At 47.8% G+C, this 26018-nt stretch overlaps 7 protein-coding genes across 7 annotated transcripts; 4 read left to right on the forward strand and 3 right to left on the reverse strand.

Moving 5' to 3' along the window:
* Positions 1-276: 276 nt before the first annotated feature.
* Positions 277-1428, forward strand: N7466_004125 (uncharacterized protein; the record flags this gene model as incomplete). Its single annotated transcript, XM_057163522.1, has 1 exon — positions 277-1428. One exon carries the CDS (start codon positions 277-279, stop codon positions 1426-1428), a length of 1152 nt encoding a protein of 383 aa, XP_057022203.1.
* Positions 1429-2904: 1476 nt separating this feature from the next.
* Positions 2905-4531, forward strand: N7466_004126 (uncharacterized protein; the record flags this gene model as incomplete). Its single annotated transcript, XM_057163523.1, has 5 exons — positions 2905-3063; positions 3133-3237; positions 3307-3680; positions 3751-4099; positions 4445-4531. 5 exons carry the CDS (start codon positions 2905-2907, stop codon positions 4529-4531), a joined length of 1074 nt encoding a protein of 357 aa, XP_057022204.1.
* A 31-nt stretch (positions 4532-4562) lies between these two features.
* On the forward strand, positions 4563-5192 carry N7466_004127 (uncharacterized protein; the record flags this gene model as incomplete). Its single annotated transcript, XM_057163524.1, has 1 exon — positions 4563-5192. The coding sequence occupies one exon, from the start codon at positions 4563-4565 to the stop codon at positions 5190-5192; it is 630 nt and encodes a 209-aa protein (XP_057022205.1).
* Positions 5193-5581: 389 nt separating this feature from the next.
* N7466_004128 (uncharacterized protein) lies at positions 5582-7898 on the reverse strand (the record flags this gene model as incomplete). Its single annotated transcript, XM_057163525.1, has 2 exons — positions 5582-7441; positions 7515-7898. The coding sequence occupies 2 exons, from the start codon at positions 7896-7898 to the stop codon at positions 5582-5584; spliced, it is 2244 nt and encodes a 747-aa protein (XP_057022206.1).
* Positions 7899-8397: 499 nt separating this feature from the next.
* Positions 8398-9643, forward strand: N7466_004129 (uncharacterized protein; the record flags this gene model as incomplete). Its single annotated transcript, XM_057163526.1, has 5 exons — positions 8398-8431; positions 8489-8559; positions 8636-8926; positions 9004-9295; positions 9378-9643. 5 exons carry the CDS (start codon positions 8398-8400, stop codon positions 9641-9643), a joined length of 954 nt encoding a protein of 317 aa, XP_057022207.1.
* Positions 9644-11673: 2030 nt separating this feature from the next.
* On the reverse strand, positions 11674-13425 carry gprM (the record flags this gene model as incomplete). Its single annotated transcript, XM_057163527.1, has 5 exons — positions 11674-12707; positions 12773-12911; positions 12976-13130; positions 13192-13290; positions 13356-13425. The coding sequence occupies 5 exons, from the start codon at positions 13423-13425 to the stop codon at positions 11674-11676; spliced, it is 1497 nt and encodes a 498-aa protein (XP_057022208.1).
* Positions 13426-17140: 3715 nt separating this feature from the next.
* N7466_004131 (uncharacterized protein) lies at positions 17141-19690 on the reverse strand (the record flags this gene model as incomplete). Its single annotated transcript, XM_057163528.1, has 5 exons — positions 17141-17967; positions 18017-18666; positions 18723-19245; positions 19307-19516; positions 19651-19690. 5 exons carry the CDS (start codon positions 19688-19690, stop codon positions 17141-17143), a joined length of 2250 nt encoding a protein of 749 aa, XP_057022209.1.
* Between the last annotated feature and the right edge of the window lie 6328 nt (positions 19691-26018).

Genomic DNA, 26018 nt, shown 5'->3' on the forward strand with positions numbered 1-26018 from the left:
TTTCTCTCTTCTCGGCTTTCTTTTTACCAATCACTAATTGCTCTTCGTCTTTTACACAACCTTCTTTCTTTCTTCTCGGTTCTCTTTTTGTCAATCGCTACATACTCTTCATCCTCCACAGGATATTCACTCTTTCTTGTCGGTCTTTTCCGCTTCAAGATCCTTCTGCGCGTGTTCAACTTCTTAGCTAACTTGCTTTCTCATCTTTCAGCTGTCTCAAATCTTTCTATCCTCTTCTTTTACTGCTCTGCGACGATGTCAGTGCCATATCAAGACATGGAGCCATTCGCAGCAGAAGCTGTAGAGCTGCCTGGGTCTGAAGAGCAAGTCATTAAGTACGCCGCATTTCCTCGCAATGATCTTATTCCATTAGTCGCCAGGGCAGACTCTGTCGGCTCTGAGAAGATACGCGCCTCATTGCTGCGAACCACCGAGACGACTTCGTCTACTCTTGGAACTCTTGAAGTTCTGCCGCTGGAGATTCTTTTTGATATCATCTCCCTGCTTGATATTCGTTCGGTTTTCGACCTTCGTCATGTCAATCACCGTGCTGAGCAGATCGTCACAAAATCCAGTGGCTATGAAGTGTCCTACAAGCATGCTATTGAGACCCTTCATGTCATGCTCAAAACCAAGGCCGCCTCTTGGATCACGCTCCCTACCTTTGCTAAACTACTCTACACGAAGGACTGTCAACTATGCGGCTACTTTGGCACTTTTCTCTTTCTTCCAACGTTTGATAGATGCTGTTTTCGTTGCATCGATATGGGTCGCCTCCCTCTCCTGATGAAAATCTCAGTGGCTCGCTTGAAGAGGCTCGATCTGAAGTTTCATGCAGAAGCCTCACCACAGTTGAAGTCCATTGTGAAAAACTTGCCGGGACATTACTGGGATGGGCATCATTCCTTTACGCGAGAGATGCGAACCCACATTATGCTGTCCGAGGCAAACGCAAATTTCGGTTTACGCCAGGGGGTACAAACCTCCCGTGTGGCACAGGCACGACTGCGACACATGGTGACAACATCTTTTCCTTGGCTCGATAATCAAACCGGTCACGCTCAAACTGGGATCAGCTGTGAGGGCTGCTACATTTCTAAAGATACTAAGCTCCTGTTAGGTCTTCCGATTTCTCCTCCTACCCCTTGGGGCACAAAATCCCCAGTCTATACCGAGGACCAATTCATCGAACACTTCAAAACATGTCCGTTGGCTCAACACGCTTGGAATAACAAACTTTCGGAAAGAATGCGGGAACAAAAGATCAACCAAGAAAGAATCCGGCGTGAGAAGGAACAGGAAGATGAGAAACGTCGTCAGGAAGAGCAAGAACAACATCTGAATTCTCGAATCCGCCATCTAGTGTCCGAGTTTACGACGTTCGTAAACCTCCAACTTGGGTGGCAAACCCCCAATGAGGGTATTTGAAACAGCTGCCTGTCCGTGAAGTACCATGTGGAGTCGAATGTTGATGGGGTGCTGAGGCCTCTCTACTGGAGGATTTAGCGACAAAACCCAAGAAGCGAGTGCTACTGATATCACCACATCCATATTACCATGTTTCACATCTACTTCAATTTTGTTATGATTTCTGGAGGATTAAACGACAAGACCCATGAAGCGAGTGCTACTGACATTACCATATCCATATTACCACTGCGTGTATCACATCTAATTCGATTTTGCTATGATTTGAAATGAAAGCTAGGTCATGGGTCCTCAAAATGTTTTCTTTCTCTTTGAACCTTCAAATTTTTGTGCTTGAAGCTTTTTCCCCCTAATTTTTGTCTTCAAATTCAACTTTTGTTTAGGTATGAACCGATTGTTTACTTCCAAATAATGACTTGTACCACAACCAGCACTTGAGTAGACAAGTCTCGTATTCGTTCCTAGATCTCAAAAGAATATCTGAGAAACGATAATATATTAATTTATATTAAAAATCGGTAGATTGGGTTGAACAAGCTTTTATAAACGTCAACATTGAAGATGAACAGGTTCTAAATATCTGCGGGAGAGCCACTCAAGATTTCTATCTGAAACGACCAAAAACCCGATCATCGTGGCTTCCAATTCACCTAGTATGCTCATTCCAGACTTTCCCACTGACTCCACCTCACTCTTCAAACTTGAAAATGTTCAATTTCCCCTTCTTTGACCCTCGGCCACATTAATAGCGATCGATGCCAAGATCGAAACTGGCAAACCTGCTTTAAAGGGGCAAATTTTTTTTTCTTTTTCAACTGACAGAAAAACCGTGATAGCCCCACATCCCCCTATCCCCTTCTCCGTCAAACCCGTTGAGATTCGAGTACCGAGTATCATTTGGCTAATTCCACCGAGAACCTGAAGAAATACATCCACACCAAGGCCAAGTGGAGTGAAACACCAGTGTCGCTCCTATCAACCCGTCGGTCCTATCCGTACGAAAACGAATCAAGATTGTTCTAGAGCCCAAACAACAAAACCTCTAGCGGCGAAAATTTTGTCTCCACGCGCAATGTCCGGAGCCAACGGCTGTTCCCTTGGGATCCACATCACTCCACCTGAACGCAACGGCTGGACGTTGATTGGCTTCTATCCTTTCTCTTATTTTGTTCCTAGTCTCGGGAATTAACCCTTTCTGACAAGACGCTAGGTTGGTTAAAGTGGGATCTACGGGTGTCGAATGGGTTCAACGTCCGATGCTGTGGTGGTGCGGTGAGCTTGGGCTTTGGAGAGCAGGTTCTGCAGGTTTGCAATTCTTTTTCTTTTCTTTATAACTGGTTCGGTGGTTTGTTTTTTCTCGCTCGTTTTTTTCTTGCATACATTCTTTTTTATTTCTCTTTTTCTAGGCTGATGATGTTTTGATTCTTGGGTTCTTTTTCCTTACCTCTTTTCAAGCGAATCGATTTCTTGCATATCATGTCGGTCAGTCATGAAAGTCGACAGGGGGAGTTTCGGGCTACAACAATTGCCATGACTGCGCTGGCCGCAGTGTTCGTTGTTTTGCGCTGTTTATCTCGGGTTAAATTGAGAGGGAAGAGTCTTGGTGTAGATGACTATGCTATGATGTTATCTCTGGTAAGCTGCAGTTTTTCTATTCTAAATGTTGTCATTAATTTGAGGTTTTATCTAACTAAATCGGTGCAGTTTCTTCTATTCGTGCTTGCTGGACTTGATTTGACCTTGATCCAGTATGGTATGGGTCTGCATGCCAGTATTTTGCCGACAAAAAATCTGATCATAATTGCTCAGGTATGTTTGGGTTGGATATTCGATGGGTCTAGTTTAAAACCTACCGAATCAAGCTAACACTCCCCATAGTTATCTATGGCCTATGAATGTATCTATTCACTTACCATCGGCGCGATCAAAATGTCCATTCTACTCATGTATACTCGGGTCTTCATTGGCGGAGAATTTCGCGTTGCCGCCATTACCTTGGGTGCGGTAATCATGACTTGGATCGTTGGTGTTATTTCCATGAGTGTTCTTGAATGTGCGCCTATCCAAAGGGCCTGGGATGCATCACTACCCGGCACATGTGACGATGCCAATGCCTTGTTCTTCGCAAACTCGATTCCAAACATCGTCACCGATCTCGTCATCCTAATACTCCCCGTGCGAGCCGTGTGGAAGATGGAGACGACCACCACCCATCGCCTTTCTGTCATTGCGATTCTTCTTCTGGGCTGCTTGTAAGTCGAGATTCCATCCCCAGTATCTTATCAATCATGGAGACAAAAAGCTGACTGAGACTTGATTTAGCGTTATATTTACAAGTGCCTATCGTTTTGCCACTGACTTTGCATTCAAAGCCACGGATATCCCTTGGACGCTTGGTGATTCCTGCACCTGGAGTATCATTGAGTGCTCATGTGGCATCATCTCGGCCTGCATGCCAACACTTTACCCGCTATTAGGGATTATTCAGTCCAGGCTTCCTGGTGGAGGATCTTATGGCAATATGACAGATGTCAAGATCTCGGGCAGAGCTGAATCTACAGTCCCGCCGTTTCGACCTCAAAACGAGTCAGTGGGCAAAGCCAAGGTTCAGCTGGTAGTTACACAGCCGCAAGATGAACTGGGAGATGAGGTGCCCTTGAATACGATTGTGGTACGACGGAGTATGACATGGCATGAAACGAATTGTGGAAGAAATTGTAAGTCGCCACGGCATTGGAGATCATAGGAGTAAGGGCCATTGCTTGATTCACCAGCTCATTGAATTATAACTTTGTACAATACATGCTGCTTCACTCTCTTTTCTCTCATTATTCACTCAAATTTGTATTAATTCACTATAAGCATTTCCTTGAATCCAAGTATTCACTTTGTAGGTATAGATGCTCAGTGCCCTTCCCTCGAAGCGCTTCGAGCAAACTTTCTACTGCATAAATGTGTGCGCAACATACTCCTCCACTCTTCCTCTCTCTTACATTCTACCAATCTCAAACAACAGATTCTCCTCCAAATCAATTGCCCCTCCTCATCGAGCATGACCTCCACCTCGACCCTTGATACCTTCACCATCAACACACATCCTTAACACCCCCATCACCACCACCCTCCATCTCCAAATGTCATCTTCAAAACCCGCCCTCCGCCCCGGGCCCCCACCATTCCCAAACAGCCCATACCCCTCCAACCCCCACGACAACCCCGACCAAGACACAAGTGCCCAGCCCCAACCACCCGCGCGCACCAGACTCCACATCGACTTCCTAAACTACAACAGATGGAACAGGCTCTACTACACCGGCTCCAACCCACGGGCCTTCGTAAGCCAGTGGAAATTCCTCCTCTCCCAAGCCCAAGCCTCCATCGCCTTCCCAATTCCAATCGGAATCGTCCTCCTGCAATTCCTTTCGGCTGCGTCCGCCTGCTCCGCTGTTCGCCCCTGGCTAATGGCTCTCGGGGTTAATGAGCACCTTCACCCCACTGCCATGCTGGAGTCTGTCTTTGGCGACTTTGTCGTCGCGGAGGAATGTCGCATTTTGTACAGTGCTCAGTGGGCTTTTCGGGGTCTTCATGCGGCTAGGACGACGCTGCAGTTTTGCCCTTTTCATGATCGCCAGGTTTATCATTCGCCTTCTGAGTGCTTTATTAATCCTAGGAATCTGAGGTTTAAGAATGGGAGTGCGAGTGCGAGTGGTGGGGCTGGGAGGGGGGAGGCTCGGTCTCTGTCTCTGTCTCTGTCTCAGTCTTAGCTGTTATGCTTGGCATCTGGGTTTCGAAGGATGTGGATACGAGGTGATGGCATTTTTAGGGAAGACTGGAAGGAATTGAGCATGTTTGTGAGATTGAAAAATAAGATGAGCTTCAGCCTTCTTGGTCATGACACTCGTATTCCTGATTGTGAAGAGACGCAAGGATTGTGATCGGCGCGATTGAAGAGCTACTGATATGTACCTTTGAAAATAATCTCTTGGTTTACTTAGTATCTGTATTGTACGATTATTTTCCTAAAACGTGCAACCGTAGTATAGTAGTATGCAAGAACCTTTTCCTTATGATGTTGTATTTGTAACATTCAAGACTCACTGAACCTCTTGTTATTATTAGACGCCGTCATTCTTCTATTTAAGAAAGTCTCTGGCTACCCCCATGTCTGTTCATCTAGATTGAAAATATCTGTCCCTCGAAAGAGACCGTCAAAAAGACCTATGTCGATCCCCTGTAGATCCCAATCATCCACCCAAGAAGGGTCCATTGGCTCATATACTTGATCACGTAGAAAGTCGCCATTTATCTCCGGGGATACATTAGATTTGGGAGATGGTAACTGTTCAAACTGCGGCATCCCTGTCAGTGGTTGGTTGGTGATGTCGAAATTATTTTCACTTTGATCCGCAAATTGACAGCCTGAGCTCGGTAGCGATGGCTCTCCACAGCTTTTCTCGGCTCTATCAGAGGCAGGGATAGCTCGACGTTCAAAGTTGATTCTTCCAAAGTAGGGAATATAGATGTGGAGAGCCTTGCCATCGTCTGTTAATTTGCCGAAGAATTCGAGTTCCCTCTCGCTGCCCTTAGAGGCGCTTGTACTGTATAAGGTCCCACTGGCGCAGTTTTCCTCGATGGCAAGCAGATGGTGGATAATTTGTGCAAGTCTGGACGTGATCCCATCAAGACCACGGCTGGCAGTAGATGTCATGATTTCCGTCGTGCGCTCCATCATGGCGCGGTCGCTAGGCCGACTGTGCGCGAGGAAATTAAAAACGGTATCAGTTTCGCGAGGCTCGGAGGGTTGCGGAAACTGCTTGCGCGAGCGCGAGTTCATATGGGCGACACACAGGACAACTATGGCAATAAAAGCGAGACACTCGTCGCCGCGGCAGTAGAAGTGGACAGGGCATGAATTGCGGAAGGCTAGATATCGGGACAGAATCTCTCGGCTGGCATTGAGTGCTGTGACTCTGCTATGGTCGCATCGGTGGTTGGCTGAAGTGCGCAGCATATAGGGTAAATGTAGTCGGATTAGCAGGTGGTAATGTGAGAACTGATTCATGAGGCGGACGGTGTCGCCGAGTAGCTCGGCGTCATTGTTACTGGGTACAAAAGTAGGTGTGAGCCACCACTGAGCCGGCATATCGGCGGCCGCATCTTGTAAAAGCTTGTCGTCTTGGTGAATCTTTGTGAAATCACCCAGGTCGGCCTCGGTTCGTCGCTGAATATTCTCAGCAACTACACAGTGGATGCGTTCCAGACGCTCCGTGGGATTGCATCCCGCCAAGGCCTCGGGCGTAGCAAAAGTGGCTTCAAGGGATGTTGGTGGTAGACCGAGCATAAGGGAGAGGTACCGATCCATCTGGACTAAGCGAAAGCAGATCTGGCCTTCGTTGAAAGCTGCCCGGGTTGCAGGTTCGATGAACTTCAGAGACGGGGACTCGAGACCACGGTGTATGGCCATCATCTGTGCCACTGCGATAGCCCGGTGCACTGCCATCCACGCCCGATGGAGATTCCCGACGTGGTTGTGGTATAGAGACTCCATCATGATGCAGTCGATTCCCTCGACAGAGCAAGTGAGCTCGTCGTTTGTAGTTACGAGCCTGATGGCCGTGTCGATAACTCGAGACCTTATATCATTGTAAAGTGCTCCGCGACTCCCTAGTTCTTGCATCTTCGATGGGGAAACTCCGTGGAGGAATGTTCCAAGCATGAAAAGCTTACGAGCAATTAGAACCGGATGCGAGCCTGATGGAGGTAGTTGGAGTATTTCTTTGAGCGATTGCAAGCGTCCTGGGGTATTAGAGCATGATTGTAGTATTCCGTCCGTCAGACGCATTGCAGGGCCACCTGGAAGTGTACAGATGAAATCAAGATCATCCTGCTTGGGCCATGCCGCGATTAGTTGCCGAGTCACTTCCTCGTATTTGCCAAAGCATCTTCTTTCCCAAGCCCGAGAAGCACCCGATAAAGGTTCTTGTTGAGTATTATTGCTTTCATCCTGAGGATTCTTTGAGATGTCAGTACTTGATCATATACATAGCTGAGAAATCGACAACAAAAAAAAAAAAAAAGACGCGTACAGGTGTAAGGCTTGTTGGCGGTAGCGATCTTTGCTGGGCCCTTTTCTCATATTCATGTGATGTCAAAGTCTGATGAGATATACTATTTTCGGTCGTGCATCTTTGTGCTAAGTTGGATGCTGAATTATGAGCTAGGATTTCGATAAGCTCCTCCACCCGACCGAGCCGAGAGTCGATCTGATCACCAACACGCGGTCCTGGAGTATCTGGGAGCTCCTGGCTGATACAAGCAGTGCCTCGTCTTCGACAGTTATTGCAGCTAGTGTTTTCGGGCGACGCGATGCATCGGACTTTCCTTCGCTTGCACTCCCAACAGCTTTGGGTGCCTTTACGGACTTTTCTCCGCTTGGCCTCGGGGCAAGCATCTTGGGGCCCTTCGGACATTTTTCAGTTGCCGACAGAGGTCGTCCTTAATAGGCTTGACAGTTGAGACCACACTTGACTTATTGATGTGGAGATGAAGTGATGGGGATTCAAGACAACATTACCGAGCTATCTCGGTCGGAATTGAATTGGTCGGTGGCGTGCTACCTAAGGCGGCCAAGCTACGCCCGAGCTCGGCGGTCGAACAGCTCCCGAATGATGCATATTCTCAATATCCGAGCATGGTAACGCGATCCATCGCTCTCGACTTTGATTTCTAACATGTTCTCTTGCTGATAAATTTTCAAAAGCAAACGTATTTCAAACTTGTTTTTTATCTTTCGACCGAAGACTCGGAGACTTGAGAACCAAATGCATGCATATATAAAGCGTCAATCATGACACGCTCAAAACCCATCATCATTCAGTTCTATTCGGACATTTCATTTCATATTCCACGATCAAACACATCAAACTTTTATATATACCTAATAATCAGGTACCCTTGAGCCCAAGCAAAATGGTCAAGATTGCAGTTGCTGGAGGCTCCAGCAGTAAGTCTCCTCTCCAGTCCCAAATGTACATTTCCAGGGCTAACTCCTACCTACCAGGTGTTGGACAGGAAGTCATCGATGTCCTCCTTTCAACTAACAAGCATGAGCTCTTGCTTCTATCCAGAAAAGTTTGCATTCCAAATCTATCCCTTTCATTTGCAACGCTAAACTGTATACTTGGTTCCAACTAATTCGCCAATATAGGACGCTCCAGCTGATGAAGCCATCCAAGGTGTCACCTGGGTCAAGACAGACTATACCGATGTCAATCTGTTGGCTGAAGCCCTCCAGGGAGTGAATACGGTACTCTCCTTTGTGACGGAGCAAGATATCGCCAGCCCGATACAGAAGAATCTTATCGACGCTGCGATCCAAGCCGGTGTCAAGCGCTTTGCACCCAGTGAATGGGCCTCGGCCAGCACGGCACACATGAGCTGGTATGCGTATAAAGAAACCATCCGCCAGTATCTCAAGGACATCAACAAAGATAAAAAGGTTTGAAACGATATATTCTCTTTCTGCACAACCACAAGCTCACAGAGACTAACTGTATGTCCGTCGATATATTATAGGTTCTCGAGTACACCCTATTCCAACCTGGATACTTCATCAACTATCTGACCAACCCTTACCCGTCGGCCAAACACCTCCAGCTTGTCGAAATTCCCTGGGACTTTCAAAACCGCCGGGTGATTTCTGTGGATGGAGGTGAGAACGCGCGCCTCACGATGACTGCAGTGGAGGATCTTGCCAATGTCGTAGCCCGCGCCATCGAATTTGAAGGCGAATGGCCTGTTGATGGTGGTATCCGAGGAAACGACTTGACGATTGGTGAATTGATTGCTCTCGGAGAGAAAGTCCGCGGTATGCGCTCCGTATCCCAGGTGCCCCAACAAGATAAGATGTGAAGATAATATAAATCCGGATCTAACTATCCTGCATTTAGGTGGCAAACCTTTTACCGTTGACAAGGTCAAGGAAGAAGATTTTGTGAGCGGTGAATGGCAAACTTCGTGGATGCCGGCTCTGAATCACCCCTCTATTCCTCAAGGTAATCTCGAAGCTGTGGGGAGGTTCATCCTTACCGGGATTCTGCTGGGCACAAACGCCAATGCACTGCATGTCTCTGACGCGTGGAATCGGTTGTTACCGGACTACGAGTTTACATCCATTGACGCATTTCTGAGTAAGGCTTGGAAAGGAAAGCCCTGAGTGATGCGGTGCGATGGTGATAGGTTGGAAGGGTTGCATCGAATCCGGCTTGTTCTAGCTTGAACTTTGAGTAAACTTTGAGTAAAGCGTACTGTCATTACATGGTAGGATAGAAGAATGGAATGTTTTGTAAAGGTTCCATACGCACTAGACTCAAAGTTATAAGCATACTACTAGTAGTAGTCCTGAAGTTACCAGGAAGTTTTAGAGTTGCCCATTTTTCAGTTAAAGAAATCACATGTCCCTCGGCGCGTGCCGGTAAAAGCTTAGAATCTGGGTTTTGAGAGGAGTCGAATAGGAAAATCAAATGCAAAATTCAAGAATGGCAAGTCAACGCCGTCCTTGCCACTGATTGTAGCTTGTCTCCACAATTTTCTCGAGATCTTATGGTTACGGTGGTATACGGGGCGATTTCCCTCCAACCCCAGAAATGCCTCATTGATTTCGCGGGGTAGAGCATTGTAACTCTACAACTCCACATGAATCCATACTAGTAGGTATAACCCAATGCCGCGGGATCGGCCTGCCATGTGGAAATCCCTGAATGCCGATGATATAGATTAAATCCTTTACTTTTGACACGTTGCTACGATGTTCCTTTGGACCCCTCTTCCCCGCTCAATGTTTGGTTTTTGGGGGTTCGGCAAGCCTGGGCCGCGGATCAGCGCTTTCGATGGTTCGCGTGACTAGAGTTTGCTTCAACCACGGTGAGCTGAGGTGGAAATGCGGGGAGATCCTTGAAGTTTGGAAGAAGCAGCCCTCGAGTGTTTCCAAGGTTAGTGCTGTCCCTAACCCCTTTTGACTCACTTGGCACTTTACCACACACACCTGGGCACATGCATACGCCAATAGTATGAGATGCCAGTATACATTCAAGTCACTAAGTACTAAACATTTCAATGAAACATTGAACAATGAACAACCTTAGAGTGCATCATGTATACATGTAGACAATGCCGACAATCCAATTGAATCTGCTCGGCATTCATCGCCCGTCGCAAAGCAATTAATATAACAATCCCATTGATCTAATAAACCTCAACCTTGTATCCCCCTTTTCCCAACACCCGTGCCTAACCAAAACCAGCAACTAGACACACTACGGAAATAGACAAGTTGCCACAATATCCCATAAGTTGACGGAACGTGCCAAAAAGGCATACGGTACCAACCTTTGCACCCAGAGGTCCCCACCCCAACAATCGCCGATCAATAGGAGAATTTTCCCTGCATCGCTTATCACATGGTGGCGGAACTAGTGCGCATGCGTAAGGTATGTTCCGGTGACGAGGCCGGGAAATATGCAGGAACGGGCGGTTTAACTTGTTTGGGATGGTCGGCTCGAGTCTGTTTCGAAAGGAACATGGGAAGTGGGGTTTATTACGAGGTTTTGCATGTTCTAGATTGGTGGGGAGGTCTCCATGGTTTGTTTCAGTTCCAGAGTTGAGGTTTTTTGGGGGGGGGGGGGGGGGCACTTACGGAGGAGGAACGGAGTCCAAGGTTTCAATGTTTTGGGTGTTGTGCAATGTTACTGCAGTATTTACCTGTGCTTCCAAGGTTGCTAGATTTTGTCTATCTCTATCTTGATCTGAGGTTGACGAATCTGGAATCCACTTGTGGGACCAGATGCCGTGTTTGAACTTGGATCGAGCAATTGGGGATTTGGTTTGGTATGGGTATTTTTGATTATGTATAAACTGGTACATGATAATACACTTCAAAACAACGGTCATGATCATTAGAACGGTAGAGGCCAGGAAAGAGAAGGGAAAAAAAGAAAAAGAAAGGGGAGCCAATGGAGAGGAAAGGCGAAAACAAATCCATGACCTTTTTTTCTTGAGTTCCAGTAGCGTTGTAACACCAAAGGGGCGGAAAAAGAGAAAGATGAAAAAAACCAGAAAAAAAAAAGCCCTTCGCTTGGCCCTAATTTTTTTTTTTAGCCCCGCGGCCCTTAGAACCCTCTTTCCCCCTTTGAGAACTAACTCCAAACTCTAGTCGCGAAAATTTTGGGCCCCAACGGCTATCATGCATTAATTACTCCTTGCAAATGTTGTTGAAGGATCCCAATCGCGACTAGTGTGCGCCGACCCAGGGGCACGAGGACCCGAGAAACTCGTGGTAGGAGGTACGTACTGCGCCTCCTGGCCGAAATGTACGTTTCGATCAAAGGTCGGGCTGGGGCTAGCCACCGGGCTCCGACTTCGACCGGCCATGCGGGCGGGGCTGGGCGATCGCATATTGTATGTGTAAGGCTCCGGGGTCTTGGCGGTGGTGGTCAGCATCTCGAATCCTTCCTTGCTAGCGTAGCGATCACTAGCGTCCACCGAAATGAACTCGTGACGTCGTGCGAAACCGCGACGGAAGAGGTCCATCCAGCCGGCGAACATGAGTGGTCGCGCAAAGAGGATGAAGTTCCAGAATCCCACTAGCGAGAGGAGGTAGACCATGGCGAGTAAGGTGGCTTTGTTGGGTCCCATGTTTGCGGCGTGGCTTTGGCATTTCTCTCTGCTTTCGCCTGAGGCTAGGCAGAGGAGCCAGGGCGCGGCTTTCTTGATGTTGGATGGCGTGGGGTTGACTTCTCGGTCTAGATCGATGAAGACGACTGCGAAGAAGATGACGTTGCCGAGGATGATGAGCACTAGTGCGACTCCGCGCCATTGGAGCTGGAGGACGCGTTGGAGACGACGCCAGGCCTGGCGGGCGGAGACCGTTCGGATGCTGGAGGAGTAGGTGGGTAGACCCGAGTTGTTCTCTGAGCTTGAGGCGGATTTGTCGAATAATGAGCGCAGGTAGATGTGCATGCAGTAGGCCATGGTCGATACCTGAAGCACTAAGGCGGCGGATGAGAAGGTCATGATCGGAATCCAGTAATCCTTTAGTCCATTGTCGATGTTGATATGGCAGATGTCACCGAATCGGTAAGACACTCCCGTCAACTTTAGCATGATGGCGAGTCCGATGGCAGGTATACCAAATCCACCCGCGAAGGCCCCCCACATGAATTTTGGCCCCAATACAACTTCCCAGCATACTTGCACGTGGAACGCGATCGTCCGAATGAAACCTGTCGGCTGTTAGCGGTAGTTCTGATCAATCTTTTTTCTTCTTCTTTTTTTTTGGTATGCATACTCCATATAACGACCATCCAACCGCCAAATAGTAATAATGAACCAGAAAAGGCACATGCAATATCGGAGTACATATCATTAGGTGTGATATCATTGTAACATTGGTTGGGTTTGGCGCCGAGGGGGACAATGAATGCAATCTGATTGATCCGTTAGCATGATTTTCTTTATCGAATCATATACGATATGCGTATTCAAACTGACCTCCATGCAGCAGATACCCAGAGTAAAGCATATACTCGCGTAATGACGATTGGTCCATTTGGGTGCAAGGACAGCGTATGAGATCAGAATAAAGACACAGAGAGGTAGAATGGCGACACTGATCCAACTAGCAACTTCGACTCGTTGCGCAATGTCTATCAAGTAGTTGTTAGAATAATTGACCTAGATTTACAAAAAGTCTGGGGTATGACTAACTATCGGCATATCGCCAATTGGCGAGAGGGCATGGTAGGCAGCATGATATCGTCTCATTTGCGGTAAGAGCAATGTCTTCACAGTAGCGTCCATCGATGACTAGGGCAAGAGTTTAGATTCAGATCATATTTAAGGTGCGATTGGAGAGGAAAGAGGGTACATACAACCACCAACCGTGGGAAATAGGCTCTCCTGCAAGAAGCTGCCTGGGCAGTATCCGGTCAAGTCCACCATATTGAAGAAAGTCGTTAGGCCCAGTTCGGCATTAGGGCCTTGAGGAAATCAACGCGCCAGCGCGAGAGACCGCGACTTCGCCGCAGTTGAAGGAGTGTTCTGGGGAAGTACACGAATTGAGGAAAGTTCAAAGTGGGCACCACCTCGATATACATACTAAAAAAGAAAAGGAAAACCAAGCCAAATGGAAGTGGGCCCCTCTCTCTCTGTCTCGAGGGGAAAGTCAAGTACAAAGGTGGGTCTGAAATTTCAATGGGGACAATGGGCCATAGGCCCGTTCTTTTCCAAGCACACGAGCCCGGGTGGGCAAAGTGCCGTTATTGGACTGAGGGGGTACACACGGGTCCCTTGAACTCTATGGTGACCCTTGTTGGTGGCTTGAATCCAACAGTAAGAAAAAAAAAATTACAATTAGTGTAAATAGTGTAAATAGTCAAGAATGGGGGAAATAAGGAGGAATACTAGTAAGGGGCAAAATAGAGAAATACAGGAAAATACAACCAAGAAAAAAAGTACAGGAATTCTTGGTGCGACACAGCCGTGACAGGGTATTGGTACGTACTACCAGTTGACCTTTGCGTTTTACTGCAGTTCTACTCCCGTACACAGTAACATTCTGGAAAATCCCCAAGCTCAGAATTTACGCTAGATAAACCCATGGTACAATGGGCTTAGTTCATGTTGATCATGCTCAAGAACCACGTTTTGACCACGTTCGGGTAAATTTGAGTTAACATTTGAGAACTCAGGGGGAAGCTTGACTTGCCTATGTTCTCTTTCTATCTCATTTCATGCAAGTCTTACTCTTATACTCCGTATATTACTTTCTAGTCTTACTATCTCATCTTAAATTTTTAGCCAGATCCCATATTCCGACCCCATTTAGACCCATTTAGACCCATTCAGACCCAGACCCATTGACCTCGCCCTAAATTCGACATAATAGCAATTGTTTAGTTCCAAGCCACTGGGGTCTAGTGTCGTCGCGTCAATTCTAGATCCAGGGGTTGCTTACTGCCAAGTCGAGTTAGTCCGTCACCTGGGTCTTGCATACATCATGATACATGTTTACCCGTAATCATTTCGTATCGGTGTAATATCCACCAAGTTCCACTGCCAATCGGTTTTTCTTGAATCTAAACGGATACGGAGTTATGATTTTCAGATTTAATTAAAAAAACGTATAAAACAGATGTAATAATAGTTCTGGGGAAAAAAAAACACCCATGTCCAAAATGAAGAAGAGAGAAAAAGACCTATATTCTTGAATCTTGATAGGTAACCGTATCCTTAACTTTTCCTCTACTTACCCGTTGCGCTCACCCCCAGTCCCGACCTTCTGATTCGCAAAATCATTTCTCCTCCTTGTACACAATCCCACCCTAGTCCTCTTTCGCTGGCCCCAATCGCGCCAAATCCTCCAATCACCGCACCCAATTCCCTGGCCACCGTGATCGACCCCGACATTCGTTGTACATACAACCAATAATGTCTCACCCGCTCCTTTTACTGCTCAATCCCCGGCTGACTACCCACGCATGACACTCGATCAGTCCAGCCCTGTCTCGTTCTAGGTCCAACAACCTCCATCTATCTCGTCGATCATCTGGAAAACCCCCATCTTGCAATTCCCCGAGGATCACTTCCAGGCCCGTGCCTTCCATTTGCGCTTCTTGACAGCCAGGGGCAAATGTGAAATACGATCCATGGATTGGAGGGGGGAATTCCTTTCACCAAGCCGCTTCGATCATCCCACAGCTTATCCACGAACCGTGGAACCAATTATCGTCCTCGGTCATTCCAAATGAGACTGGTCGCTGGTCACGGGTCACTTTGGAATATCCTTCAAATGCACCATCCCAGTAGCATAGTACTGCCCACGCTGCACTCGAATCCTTTCCAGCCTCTCAGCTGCTTCCATCTCCCCTGCCAAGCTCACCATTCAGGGCAAGATTCATCTGTCATCCATGCACAACCGCCACCCCCACCATTATAACCAGGTTCAGCACGTCCCCGCGACTCGGCGATCCCGATGCTGGTGCTGATGCTGATGCTGATCGTGGGATTGCTTTCATTTCTTTTCTGCGGCGGCTACCTGCACCGCAGCTATAGCCAAACGAATAACAGTCTCGCGATGCGATAATCATGGTTTGCATATACTAACCGTATCTGCCAATCCGGGCAGAGCATCGTGCTCCGCCCCCCGTTCGCGTCTTCATATACGGTCTGCTGCGCCTTGTTTGTTCCTTGTTCCCTGTTTGCGATACGAATTGCGCGACTTTCCGCGTGGGATATTGTCTATTTATCGATTTCGTGATGGATGTGATAAGTGTCTCTGCTTGGGGCTGGATTGGGGTGATCTGGAAATACGACGGGTAGGTCAGTGCTGGGCGGATTCTGGGGTGCAGCTAACGCGGGATTGTATTGGTTCGAGGAACTGTGTAGAGGCACTCTTTTCTTACAGGTTCGTCCACGGCCCTGTTCTCGTTTAAGTTCTGTGATTGTACTCCCTGTAACTCGTAGCATGATTCACTCCAAAAAAGTGATTTTTATTCGGGAAATGAAAGGGAAAAAATGCAAGCTGGAAGTTGGCCATCACAGTCAAGGTAGGTAGCATACTATGTACTTTTTATTCCAAGTGAATACAGTTACAAGGGTGGCTATACATATATATTTTAAGCATAGGTATACATGTGCATACTTTAACATTTCAAGGCATTTAAGGTTGGCCACCTAGTATGTAGTAGTAGGCACTCAAAAGACCAGACCTTGCCAACTGTGACTTTTACCATGTGAAGCTACCAGTCTAGCTAGCGTCATTCAGGTACTTGCTCCTTGCCGAGTCTAATTCAAATCTAGACCACGAATATTAAGATCAAAGATTAAGATCAACCCGAGCACTACCTCTGCGACTTCACAATAACTCGGCTTACCTGTTAATGGCATCCCGGGCTATTTTCGAGCTGTATCTTGGCAGAAGTCAGATTAGTGCAGAATGCGGAGAGAGGCCGTTCGGTAAACCTTCCAGGTGGAGATGTGGATTTTTTTTTTTACTCTGGATCGGTAGGGGGGAAGCTTGAGAGAACAGAATCCGTTTAAATCTGGCAATAAGAAATAAAGGTTAATAGTGGGTTTCTTTTTTGGCGCTTTACTTAACAACTTAGTTACTACCTTGAGAGCTAAGCTCAACAATGACGTATGATTTTCGCTAAGTTGGATCAAACCTGCCGAGAAAGATGCGGAAAATGATGCAACGTTGGTGTACAAGGAAACTTCTCCGAGCACTACTGCAATACTCGAATCTGGGAAGAAAAATTCTCACTTGTTACAATCTTATTCTCTTCTTATTATATGATTATGAGGGCTTCTGAAATGACCTCCGCCTCAGGGGTATGTATATAGGTAAAATTATGGTCATATCGGCCTGTTTGCTCGGCTCTGCGACCCTGTGACCCTGCATGAACGGGGATTTTCTTCAGGTCGGTCACGATCCCTGTAGTCCCCGCGCTACAAACTAACTCCGGTCGGTCCAAAAAGACCGAAACGATGTTGGGTCTGTCGCAGGCAAGGAGTCGAGTTGACGGTGGACATTCCGAGACGGGATTTTTAATGTGGTTGCCATATCGTTCAATGGTCTCGGATGGCTACGCCTTGAATCGCAAATGCGACAGGGGGCAGAGATGGGTATCGGTTAGGTCAATGCAATGCACGCCTTTCAAGTCCCCGCCGGTCGAAGAAAGCTCTCGTCCCAGCTCCATTCTTTGAGTAGCTGCTGGACTCGGTACTCGGTGGCCCAGCCCAAATCAGCTTCGATAGCTCGCAGCAGCCGAATATTGACTCGACGTTCCCGCGGATCAGTCAGACACTGACCGCTGACGAAGAGTGGTTGCAATGAGTTGATGCGAACACCACCATCTGGACGACAGAGGCCGATCCCGACAATCTCCCGGCTGTGATAGCCAATCTCCGCCTCGATAGATCGATAGGACTGAAGTCGCAGAGTGATGGTGCTTCGCCGACTAGTGGATTCATGCGGCTTATTGATCAAGAGCAGGATACGGGCCATGTGGTAATGCTGCATGCTTGAGGCGCACATGGGAATACTATGCCATACTTCTTGCAAAGTGACGAGATCACTGGCTTCCTCAGGTGAGTAGCAATGTGATAGCCGGGAGGGCTGAACTCTCGCCGACGCTCCAAAGGTATCTGGCAGGCCCTTATACCAAGCATCTAACTCAGCCTCGAGTCTATACCACCGCTCGAGCAGAGCCTGCTGTGAAACCCCAAGTGGCCCACTGTCGACAGAGCTGCTGTCGTTCATGCCCAGGTTGTCTCCGGAACTAATGAAATTGACAATCTTTGACAGGATCCAAACAAGGGCATTACAGATGAGATCCTCTTTCATGAACTCTTCTCCATCGGCGTATCCTATGAGTGCCGTATTGCTCGGGCGCACGAATCCCATCTGGTCAAGTCGCACACCAGCTTCAGTCCAAAGCACCAGATCTTCAGTATTCAGTCTTGTGTGGCACTCGTTGATGACTGTGATCGTCAGCGGGGTTCAATGAAGCATTAACCATATTTGACTCACATGCAGCTAGGTAGTCCTGTCGCGCAAAATTCCAAAATGCAGCCTTGCGAGCTTTTGAGAGGGCAGACTTCCTCATTGTCCGATATGGACTGTCTCCATCTGATGATCGCGACTCCAGGGGCATGATCCCAACTTCAGCTACATCAAGCAGCGATTTTACACCACTCAAATGGCGATTCCATGCTGGACCTGTTGCATCTAGGAATTCGTATACTGACAAGATAGCCGTTGCTGCCAGTACCTCATCAGAGTGAACACCACGCGACAACCGGCTATTTGACATCCGCCTGCGGCGTTTACGAGAGCTCTGTGCATCTTCACACAGTTCAGCAGCTTGCCATTGTCCAAAAGCTTCCGGAGTGCTCAACGGTGGGGGGCCTTCTGCATCTGGTTGTAGCTCTTTCATGAGCAGCTGGATGGCCTTTTCATAATATTTGGCTCCATGCCAGGTGAAGTCGTCATCTTTGCCAGCCCACATTTCCATAGCAGCCTGTCGCGAGCAGACGCCACCCATCTTCGCTTTGGCACCCTTGACGCGACCTAATTGTTTTGCAGCATATGCACAAGCGGCGTATTTGAGAAGCGGATTTGATATTGCTCGGACTGGAACATAAGATGCGAAATATGTGCCCAAGTCAAACAGGTCCATCCTAGAGAAGGTTAACGGAATGGACTTTATCCAAGGGATTCGAGGGTAATTCCATACCAAAGTCCGGGTCCTTCTGAATAATGACGCAGGAGGAAAGCCGCCTCAAAGTCGGTTTCGGCATTGTTTTCTAATTGATGATCGATTGGCACTCGGGATATAGCAGGTCTCGATGGGAGCGAAGCGCTTCTGTGATCGGGGTGAAGGGATGTGGAGTCGATCGATGGCGACAAGGAATGGGATGGGTTGAGGAGGAAGTTGATGTTGGTGTTGGTGTTATTACTGCTGGCCGATAAGGAAATGGATGGGGATGTAGGAGGGGGCATGGCACTGCCTCGCGATCGGCTCGGGGAAGGGTAGGAAACGCTGTCTGAGACGGATGGGTGGTCCAAGGGGGAATAGGGAAAGCGATCGTGGCTTGCAACTGCCGACAAGGCCTCCAGACCATGCTGTTCAACATCGCTTGCCCTTGATCCACTGCCCCATCGTTGGTTGCGCGACTGGGCCAAGGCCATGGCACTGGATTCGGCTAGCGAGGTCTCCATGTCATCGGCGTACGGGTCGGAGTTGTCAACGAAAACGACTGAAATCGATCAACAAAATATCCTTCTCTGACTTGATTCTTTTTTTTCTTCCAATCATACCATGCTTTGGAACATCCAACCAGACACTGTCTTTATCGAAAGTGTTTTTGTACGAATAGAAGCCATTAAGGTTGCCACGGCCTTCGGGCGACGCTGCATTTTCATTGTTCATAGACGCGTTTTGTTGATGGCGAAAGACGATACCTTCGCTGGGTCGACATTCTCGACCACCTTTGCGACACTGTGAGCATTTGGGCTTTTGTTCGTCGCCTGCAATTCAGTTAGTCGGGGAAGGGAAAGGTCAGGGCGGCGCGAAGGGATGGGGTACATTTGAGCTTTCGAGTTCGGCATGTCAAACTATGTGGCGTTAGTGAGATGCAGCAGATAGAGTAGGTGAAACCTACCAGCCAGTTCTAGAGCGCATGCCGGGCGTAGCAGGCGCATGTGTGGGGGGAGATTAGGCCATTACCAGAATGATTTCTTAACCCCGGAGGAAAAACGAAACCTGGAGTTCACTTGCGGGGAGACCAGGTGACCGGGGATCACGGCCCCCACAGCTTTTCGAACTTCAAAACTTCCACTTGTTTTGTTTTTACCCTTTTTTGCCCCTTTGGCCCTGTTTTAATATTTCTGTTGGACATTCAACTTCGTCATAGTGCATTCTGTATAAGAGCCCGACTATTACAAATCCCTCCCTATATCGGTGAGCTTTTATATCGTCGAATGTTGCAGTGGTCGGTCTTCTTTGCGACCGCACAGACAAAACACTGCACAGCCCCCTCAACCAAAAGCACCGCGGAGTTATGGAGACATGAGATGATGAGCTTCATTTCTGATGATTTTGTCAGGTTGAAAATGCTAATTTCTCTGTTTTTAAGCCGCAGACCACTTATCATATACCCCAGAATCAACAATAAGAGCATACCTGGCGATCGCGATCTGACCCACCTATCTCTTAACTTCCTGTACCTGATGGTCCAAGTACCCACATAGGTACATGGTTTTAGACCATCGATTTGTTCTCGAAATGATCCCAAGTGGGTCATGAAGAGGATTTGTTATAGAATCAGATCGATCTACTCCCAAGCTTGGAGAGACAATTTTGTACTCAAGTGTTGCATTTGAAGATCCGGCCGATATAGAAGTCAATTCATCATTGCGATGCAGCTTTATACCAACCAACGGAACCTCGAAGAAAAGGGCCAAAAACTTGAGGCTGACTACATGGCTAGGCTTACATGCTCATGCCAGCACCTATTAAATATTGGTTCCAACAGATTTTCCCGGTTCAACCCTCATACAGTAACATGGATATGGACTCTACGTTGTAAGATATCAGCTATATTTTGCCCGTTCGATCGGGCAACAGTGCTCCTGGATTTCCGTCGCGCATGTATGATGAACTTTAAGAATATAGTGTTATCTGGAAGCTTGGAACGATTTGACATTTGGAATGTCGATAAATTGAACCATTCAAGTATACGGAACCTGTGTTTTGAATATCTTCCACCTTGGAAGATGCCATATTACAAGGTTCCTGGGGCCATTCAAGCCACGTTTGGGCGTCGTAGTACCTTGTATAGTACAAGTTCGGATCGATCCTCTAATCTATCAACTCCAAACCGAAACCATTTCCAACATTTGAGTATCCTCAACTTGAAACCCCTTTGAAAGCATTTACCCACTGTTAGGCACTTTACTTCAAAGTACTTGGTGGGGCTAGTCGCCGCTTTACTCCAAGACTAAGTTAATTCTCCCCCAGCGTACAACTCAGTCTGGGAACTAACCTCCAAAGAGCCTTAGCTCTGACTTCTAAAGCTTCTTCCTTCAACGGGCCGTTTGTGGCAACTTACTAGTTCCTCTCGCCTATCCTCCCTGATACTTGAGTTTTTGGCTCTGATCATCTTCGACGGCTTCTCCGCACAGTCTTAGCTCGGTATTAAACAGATCCAGATGACGTTGTGGCTAGGCAGAGCCAAGCGTCAAGGGTCAAGCTTGGTCAAGGGCCAAGTTGGCCAAGATCAAGGGCTTATGTTTATTCTGGTGGTGGCGTTAAGGGATCTGTGTGCTTATTTCCAGGGTCAAATAACTTGATCTTCTTCTTTTCTTCTCGGGAGTAGTCGGGCTTTAAATGCATGGATGCTTAAGATTTACCTACGATAGGACCGACGTCTGCGTTCTTTTCAAAGTTCTTTTACACCTGCTTTGCATAAGCCGCCAAGATTCAAATGTTGGTATTGCGCCTGCATATATGGCTTATGCCTCAAAAGATACACAGATCGTCGGGGCCTAGCCATGGCTGACCGACTTTTCTGTCAAGTATGCAGTAAGATCGGAAGACTAGCTACTTGAGTCACTGACACTGGCTTTGACGATTTGGATTTGGATTTGGATTTGGATTTGCTTCTACAGCATACTACGTACTCAAATCTTGATAGATCGTCAGTAATAAACTTCGGAGGTCAAATTTAAACAACCCAAGGTCCTCCGTAGAATATCCGTACAAGCGGAGTACAGACACACCCCAAGTCCCCGCCCACAATCCCGATGATAATCCACCCACATTCCCCTCTCGGAATGACGGCTGAGTGCCGACAGATGCATTTATCCCGCAGGTTCTCGGAGTTTTTTCCTTCGTCGATCATGTACAGATTTGGGCTCTTGACCACCGCGCATACGTATGCCCAGCCAAGTCGCGTGGCTCGACAAGATCCATCGTGAATGGGGGCATATACCTTATACCCAAAAAAAAAAAAAAAAAAAAAAACCCACATGGCATTTTAGCCTTGGACCTGGAGTAAACGGTTGACTGACGGCAGTGGCTGAAGATAGATATTGTGATCATTGGATGGTTCTGGTTTTGCAGGTTGGTTGTGCCGTTGAGTATCCATGGAACACGTTTGCCCCTGGGGAGAGTCCGGGGCGAGGGGGGGAATGACTGTTTTTCAAGGCTACGGAATCTATCCGATGTCGTGGGGGTTTTTTTACAAACGAAAATGGTGGAGAAGGGAAAATGGGTTAGTAGTGAAACTGGCTGTGGGGCCAGTTTTGCATTTCTCTTAAAAAAAAAAGTAGTGACTATCTAGCAAAAGACAGAACGGTGATATCTAGAAAAAGAAATAAGATATAAAATAAGGGGGAATATCTGACAAAAGTGGCGATTAACCACTTGCACATTGACATAAGACACAAGAAAGAAAGGGAATAAATAATAAGAAATGAGCCATCAATGCACTCTATAAATCATATCAGAGCGGGTCGTGACCTCATGCTTTCCGTCTCCAGGATAGAAATGCAGGAAGCAAAGGGGCCCCGAATGTACATGCCCCATCATCAACAAAATTACTCAGAGTGAGTGTTCTTCTCCTTTTCACTCTCGCTGCTCAGATCGGCCTTCTCGCTGTCACGCTCGACGTGGTGTCCGGGGACGTCCAGACCAAGCTCTCTCTGCATCTCACCAATCTGCTCAACGGTGAGCTTGGGAAGCTCGTTGGCGACTTGGAAAGCCCATTTGCCCTCGATGTGAGCCTTGGCGAAGATAATGTCAACCTCCTCCAGATCACGACCGGCGGTCTCGGGGTAGAAGTAGTAGGCGAAGGGGAAGGCAGTGAAGTTAACCAGAGCGAAGAAGAGGTAGATACCCCAAGGACTGGTGGTGGAGAACACCGGGGTGAACATGACGACGGCGAAGTTGCAAATCCAGTTGGTGCAGGTCGAGGCGGAGGCAGCCATGGTACGGGTGCGGAGAGGGTTGATCTCGGGAGGGTAAATCCAGGGCAGAGGCAGCGTAGTAAACGCGAAGAAGCAGATGAACAAGAAGATACCAACGACGGCACCCTTCACATTGGAGTTGGTGGGATCGATCAGACAGGCCATGGTGATAATGAATGAAAGACCCTGACCGGCGAAACCAATCAAGAAGAGCTTACGACGACCAACACGCTCAATCATGAAGAAGGAGGGGATGGTAGAAAGAGCGTAAACGGTAGCAAAGACACCACCCAGAATCAAGGGGAGTTTTCCGGTCATGTGCAAATCATTCTGGAAGAGCAGAGTGGAGTAGTAGATGGCAGCGTTGCAACCAGTGAATTGCTGGAAGAACTGGCCAGAGCAACCAATCATCATACGCTGGAATTCCTGGGTCTTGCCGCATGTGAAGAGGGTCTTCCAGTTAGCCTTGTTACCCTCCATAGAGACCAGATCGGCCTTCATCAGGGCAATGTCGGTAAGCACATCCTCTCCGTCAGGGGTACTATCGTGGAGAGCAGCCAAAACCTCACAGGCCTCCTGTTCTTTGCCCTGGATGATGAACCAACGAGGAGACTCGGGGAGCAGCACGGCACCAATGATGACCAGTGCGGCAAACAGGATCTGGAAGGCAATGGGGAACCGCCAAGAAACGGAGGAGTCGACGTAGGAGAGACCGAAATCAAGCCAGTAGGCAATGAAGGTACCGACAGCGATAATGGCACCCTCGAAGCAGACGAGGAAACCACGGTTGTGGGCCTTGGAACACTCGGACTGCCAGACGGGGATGGTCGCGGTGTCTGCACCGTTTCCGAGACCGGAAATGACACGACCGATCACGAACTGGCCCAGACCCCATTGAGGACCGAACGAAGCCACGGAGATGACGGTTCCCAGAATCATGAGAGAACCACCGGCAACCAAGATAGGAGTACGTCCGATGCGCTCGCCGTACATGAGAGTGAAGATAGCACCGAAGAAACAACCAAGTTCATAGCAAGAGGTTACAGCACCACGGAGGACCGAGGTGTAAGCACTATCGCCAGCGAGAGGAGGGAACTCTTTATCGAATTCGGTACCGGAAATGATACCGGACATCAAGCCCTGGTCATAACCGAAGAGAGAGAAACCGACGACGGAAGTAAAGGTAATGGCCCAGTGGAGGTGCTTGCCTCGCAAGCCAGTTGTGGAAGTCCACATGTTGAGTTGACCTCTACCTAGAGTGTTGTAACTTTAGGGAGGATATAAAAGAGAAGAGACAACGATACACAAAAAGAAGGAAGCTCGGACACTGGGGATGGGGGGACATTGGGGTCTTTATGTACTCCGTATGTTTCTCATTCGGGATGTCGGGGGAGACCCATTCCCACGCGACTCCACTGCTGGTACATGGGTACACTGGTACCGTAGCGCCAAGGGAGACGAAAAAGAAAAAGAAAAAGAAAAGAAAAAATAGATAATAAAAAAACAAAAAGGTGACGTCGTATGGAGAGTGCGCTCTAGGCAAGTCGCGCGAGTCCGGGAAGGATCAGAGGGCATAAGCGGCTGAGATTGCGGTTCACCAGGTATGCGCAAGTCGTGCGATTCGCCAAGAAGGGCCAAGCGGGCTAGTGTCTTTTGAGTTTTCGGTTTGGGGGCGCCACATACGTGTGATGCCGCATTCGGGGAAGGGAACGTGGCGCCATGGGGGAATTGCTTGCCAAGAGGAAGTGTATGGGACTGTCATCTATGGAGATTTTGATTTGGACCGATGGTTCACCTTAGCGCCACTTGGGAGGCCAAAAAGTTGAATGGTTATTTTTCCCCCTTGGATTTGGATTGTTATTCGCCATGTTGCCATTTGGAGTATTCAGGCACAAGAGACCCTTTCAATTTCTGGGGAAAGGACAAGGCGTTAATTTGACTCGCGGAGAGCGGGTGGAGGATCAACCTTAAAAATTGCCACAAAGAGAAGCTGCTCCGACCACGGATGCGGTCTAGTGGCTTCAGGGTCTGAGTTTTTCAACATCTGCCATCCAATCAGATCGCTTTCCTTTTTCGTTCAAGTGCAACCGAAAAATAAATAAAAAATAAAAATTTAAAATAAACAAAAACTTCAACATCCGTGACACTCGTTTCAGTTGCCTATTCGTCTTTGGCCCCCGAAAATGACCGTGTTTCCGAGCCCCGACGGCCGGGGGAAGTCACTGACTCACGGTCCACCCGACCCGTTCAAGGCATCTTATAGGCCCCGACTTGTCTCTTCCCCAACTCTCCCCGCGGGGGTTTCCGATACGGGATTACGTTGGAGGCGTTGATAGACCTGATCTCAGGGTATGTCTATACCTTCCCCACGAATCAACAAGTACAGAGACTCGTTCTGAGATCTCTTCCCCCTCGGCCCTAATGCAGGAATCTATAACCCCTATTAATAATTCTCATATACATTGATCATCTCCATCCAAAACCCACATCTGCAATGTTACGTGATGCTAACTGGCTATTGGGTAGTGGAGCGGAACCTTGATCCCGATGCTCTCTTCTAATTAGCCGTTCGCTTAATTAACATGTCAAGCCGTGGGTACGTTGAAAATTAAATAAAAATTAAAAAATTAAAACCACTAATAAAAAAAAACTCTCAAACATTCAAGATCCCGAAAATACTATCGGGAAAAGAACCAAGGCCGAAATGTTGCTTAACTGCCCGCTTTGACGGGTGGCGTCCGTAGAGTTTGACAGAGAAACATTCCCGGTTGTGGCAGACTATCATCCACGGTTGCTTTGATACGCCTCTGCCTAACTACGTAGGTTACCTGAGCGCCAAACGGATAGAATGCATTGTTAAGGATTTTTTTTCATCTATTGTCTAACGTACTTCGGTTGGAACCGGGAAGAAGAAGAAAAAATTGTTGTTGAGGTTCAAGAGCGGCCCCATCTAAAGCCCAGCGGTGTGGACCGCAATACAAATTACCGCTCTTTAAGCTCTTGGCAACACAACTGGCAGAAGAGGCATTTTATTACTGTTCTTGGCAGACGCACTGGAAGA

Source organism: Penicillium verhagenii, assembly GCF_028828195.1.
Source record: "Penicillium verhagenii strain IBT 33310 chromosome Unknown utg000005l_segment0_segment0, whole genome shotgun sequence".
NCBI classification, from domain to species: domain Eukaryota; kingdom Fungi; phylum Ascomycota; class Eurotiomycetes; order Eurotiales; family Aspergillaceae; genus Penicillium; species Penicillium verhagenii.